General features: G+C 47.7%; 1 protein-coding gene across 1 annotated transcript in view; it reads left to right on the plus strand.

The window, feature by feature from the left end:
- Positions 1-2,435, plus strand: part of LOC138370497 (uncharacterized) — an 11,345-nt gene extending 8,910 nt beyond the window's left edge. The window contains exon 2 of the mRNA XM_069334870.1: positions 1,894-2,435. Within this exon, the coding sequence (XP_069190971.1) occupies positions 1,894-2,435 (542 nt within the window). The remainder of the gene's footprint in view (positions 1-1,893) is intronic.
- Positions 2,436-4,415: the final 1,980 nt, after the last annotated feature.

Genomic DNA, 4,415 nt, shown 5'->3' on the forward strand with positions numbered 1-4,415 from the left:
ATATATAAAGTGCGAACAAGCCTGAATGGTCCCCAGGACTATATGCAACATAGTTATTTATATATTAATATATAAATATAAATATATTCCTATATATAAAAAAGAGAAGGTGCCAAATTTCCTGTAGATCGGTAATCAACCATTTTCGGATATTCCCGTCGGCCTTCCTGCTGGCAATGAACTGACGAGTGGGGCCTGACAGCTGAGTGGACAGCGCTCAGGATTCGTAGTCCTGAGGTTCCGGGTTCGATCCCCGGTGGAGGCGGAAACAAATGGGGCAGAGTTTCTTTCACCCTGATACCCCCCTGTTCACCTAGCAGTAAATAGGTACCTGGGAGTTACACAGCTGGTACGGGCTGCTTCCTGGGGATGTGTAACAAAAAGGAGGCCTGGTTGAGGACCGGGCCGCGGGGACGAAAAGCCCCGAAATCATATCAAGATAACCTCAAGATAACGACGACGAACAGAAGACAAGATGATGCAGCTAAGATGTGAATCGTAGTGTACGAAAGAATATTAGAAGATAAAAAAAAAATAAAAAAGTCACATGTCTAACCTGCGCTTGAAACAATCATGTTCAAAATGTATCTGTCACGTTGCCAGAGAACTACAGCTGTCCCTCCCAGGTCTTACCTCCCACTCTTGAGCAAGGCCACCAGACGCAGGTTCGAATCCTCGTCACGGCCCTTGTGGATTTGTTCAAGGCCACCAGCTTATACCTCCCAGGCCCATCTCTCTCCAGACTGATCCCCAACGTACAAAATCCAACCTCCTATGACCTTAATGAGACACGTAGGCACCCAAGCCACCTCGCCAGCCGATGGACACAAGTCGTGGAAATTTGTGAGCTCCTGCTTTCCATAGCAAGTCGCATTTGTTACGTATTTGTTGATAGGACAATACGTAACATATCTATATCTTCTATATCCACAAGATAAGAGAAGGGGGGGGCGGAGCATAAGACCGACGTATCCTCACGCGACGTACAGACGTACAGGACTACACCATAGGCTTGAAACTCACTCAGATTAAACCCTTGCTCGTCTCCTGTATCCCCCTTCCCCAACCCCCTGCAACCTCCCCCAACCCCCTGCAACCTCCCCCAACCCCCTTCACCCCCCCCAACCCCTTGCACCTCCCCCCCCCCCCTCCAACCCCATCCACGCGCTGGCCCGACCCTCGTGACTGGACCAGTCACAACAAGCGTCGCTAAGCACCAGAGAGATGTGGACAGTCTTCCTGTTATGCCCCAGGCCAGTGTTCCTCACCTGCCCCCTCCCCCCCCCTCCTCCAGTCAGCCAGGCGCTGGGTATTAGAGCCCAGGCGCTCACTCAGCCAGAATTTCCCTCCTGTGGGAGCTTTCATCAGGACATCACCCCCTTCCCCCCCCCCCCTTCACATCACACATACACACACGCGACCAAAGAGCTCAACCCCCGCAAGCACAACTAGGTGAGTACACACGCACATACGCACATACGCGCACACACACACACACACACACTCAGAAATCTGTACATCAGTTGATTGACGGTTAAGAGGCGGGACCAAAGAGCCAGAGCTCAACCCCCGCAAGCACAACTACGTGAGCACACACACACCAATAAATAATATCACTTCAGAATGAAGCAAATATTAAGGACAGTTGATGTGATGTATATGTTATGTATATGACTCAGATCAGATAATACGTCAAAAGTGTGTGTGTGTGTGTGTGTGTGTGTGTGTGTGTGTGTGTGTGTGTGTGTGTGTGTGTGTGTGTGTGTGTGTGTGTGTGTGTGTGTGTGCGTGCGTGTCCTGTACACCCTCACACCTGACCCGAAGAGCGAGGAAGGTCTCGTTGCGGTCCGTAGCGATTCCAACGGTTACGTCAGATTCCAACGCTCACGTCAGATTCCAACGCTCACGTCAGATTCCGACGCTCACGTCAGATTCCGACGCTCACGTCAGATTCCGACGCTCACGTCAGATTCCGACGCTCACGTCAGATTCCGACGCTCACGTCAGATTCCGACGCTCACGTCAGATTCCGACGCTCACGTCAGATTCCGACGCTCACGTCAGATTCCGACGCTCACATCAGATTCCGACGCTCACGTCAGATTCCGACCCTCACGTCAGATTCCGACCCTCACGTCAGATTCCGACCCTCACGTCAGATTCCGACCCTCACGTCAGATTCCGACCCTCACGTCAGATTCCGACCCTCACGTCAGATTCCGACCCTCACGTCAGATTCCGACCCTCACGTCAGATTCCGACCCTCACGTCAGATTCCGACCCTCACGTCAGATTCCGACCCTCACGTCAGATTCCGACCCTCACGTCAGATTCCGACCCTCACGTCAGATTCGCTGCAGTCCTTCGCTAGCGTTGCCTCTGCCTCCATTTGTGCAGCTAACAAGGGACTAACTACCTTCAAGAATGGACCCTGAGAGTAGGAAAAGAACTTGAATGGCACTCAATTCGTGCTAGAGTGCCACTAGTACCAGAGTGCCACCAGTACCAGAGTGCCACCAGTACCAGAGTGCCACCAGGCAGTGTGCTTAATGCCATTTTGTTGCCGGAATGTCTGTTGCAATGATCTGATACACCATCTTCCTGAAGCCGAGGACCTATTATACTTTGGCATGTGGCAAGAGGAAATCTACCGATCAGAGATCTACCTGGGGAAGGCAAAGGCAAGTCCCACTTGATGCTGAGTAAACACAGACGATGATGTTATTAACATGTTAATAAGATGTTTAACAGTTCCGTGACGGTGAAGCGCCACATGCTTAACCTGGCATATACCTGGAGCATACCTGGAGAGGGTCTTGAGAGTTCTTCTGTTCCCTGAGCCCGGCCTGAAGCCAGGCTTGACTTATGAGAACTTGGTCCAACAGGCTGTTGCTTGGAGCTGCCCGCTGTCCCACATATCCACTCCGGCTTGATTGGCAAGCGAGATAGCCTAGAGACTTGTACAGCCTTACTGCGCATCTCATATCGTCTCGACAGCAGCGGTTGCAAAACATTATATGTGAAGTTCGCTCTCATCTTTTTAATGCTGCGCACTCATTAATGTCAGTTCCCCAGGACTCATCAGAATTTTTAAGGCAACGTAGGTCGCCTCCAGTCTGGACCCGATCTAGATGAATCAACTTGTAAGTCAGATTGCTCATCATGAGTCAAAGTGCTCATCATGAGTCAAAGTGCTCATCATGAGTCAAAGTGCTCATCATGAGTCAAAGTGCTCGTCCCCTGCAAATGTTCGCATCTTCTCTCTGTTGTTCGTGTGATAGACTCAAAATCTCTTTCTGTTGCTAGTTTTTTTCCCCGCCTGCAGAAAATCCTCAATTTCATAAGTGACTTTCCTGATTTTAGAATAATTTCCTGAGTGCCAATTAAACGCGTTTTCTCGCTCATTCTGATTTTTGTCTCTCTCTTCTGACTCTTCAACGGTATTATGCTCAGACGCGAGGCTGAATGAGCGCCGCTTGCTAACGTCAAGTCTGATCTGCATGTATAGCTGTGTATACATATTCATGTAGGTGTGTGTGTGTGTGTGTGTGTGTGTGGAGCACATATGTACGGTGTAAGGACTCGTACATATGTACGTTGATGATCGCCATTTATTAGCGCATATATCCTGATTGACCTTCCTGGCAAATCTGTTATTTTGTTATCCATTTCGTTGGAAATTCGTGTCTAGATCTATCGCTGTTTGTCCTAGAGCATAATATAGCATAATATAGCATAATTAACACGTTCAGACTTTTTGTGTACTAAACAGAGATAAAAACTATATATTATATATATATATTATATATTATTATATATATATATATATATATATATATATATATATATATATATATATATATATATATATATATATATATATATATATATAATTATGCAATTACCCCTCGAGGCACTCGTCTGCATGTAAATAATTTCTCCAATTTTATCGAGAAAAAATTCCCGCAATTCACACTTTTTTCCCTATTTTCTTCCCCCTCTCCCCCATTCCCTTACCCCCCACCCCCCTCCCTCCATCCTTCCCTATTCTCTCTTTCCACATTCCTTCTCTCCCACTGAAAAAAAAAAATTATTCCAACCCCAATGTTTACCCTATGACAGCTGCACTTTATTGTCCTTGCCTGACCACTTTCAGAGTCTGGGTTCGAGGCTCTGGGTCGCCCCCCAGTGTCAAGAAGACTCACTTGTCTTGACAGCTGGCTGTCATATGACACACATGACAGTAGAGAAAGACAGATGTTTGCCTCTTAATGTTAGCCTGATATAGGTCTTGAAGACTGAGGCTCTTATTAACCTCACAGGTTAATGAAGCCTGATTAACCCCCCCCCCCAGGTTAATGAGGTCTCATTAACCCCCCAGGTTAATGAGGACTCACACTAATGCCAGGTCATCC

This window comes from Procambarus clarkii, chromosome 32 (genome assembly GCF_040958095.1).
Source record: "Procambarus clarkii isolate CNS0578487 chromosome 32, FALCON_Pclarkii_2.0, whole genome shotgun sequence".
Taxonomy (NCBI): Eukaryota; Metazoa; Arthropoda; class Malacostraca; order Decapoda; family Cambaridae; genus Procambarus; species Procambarus clarkii.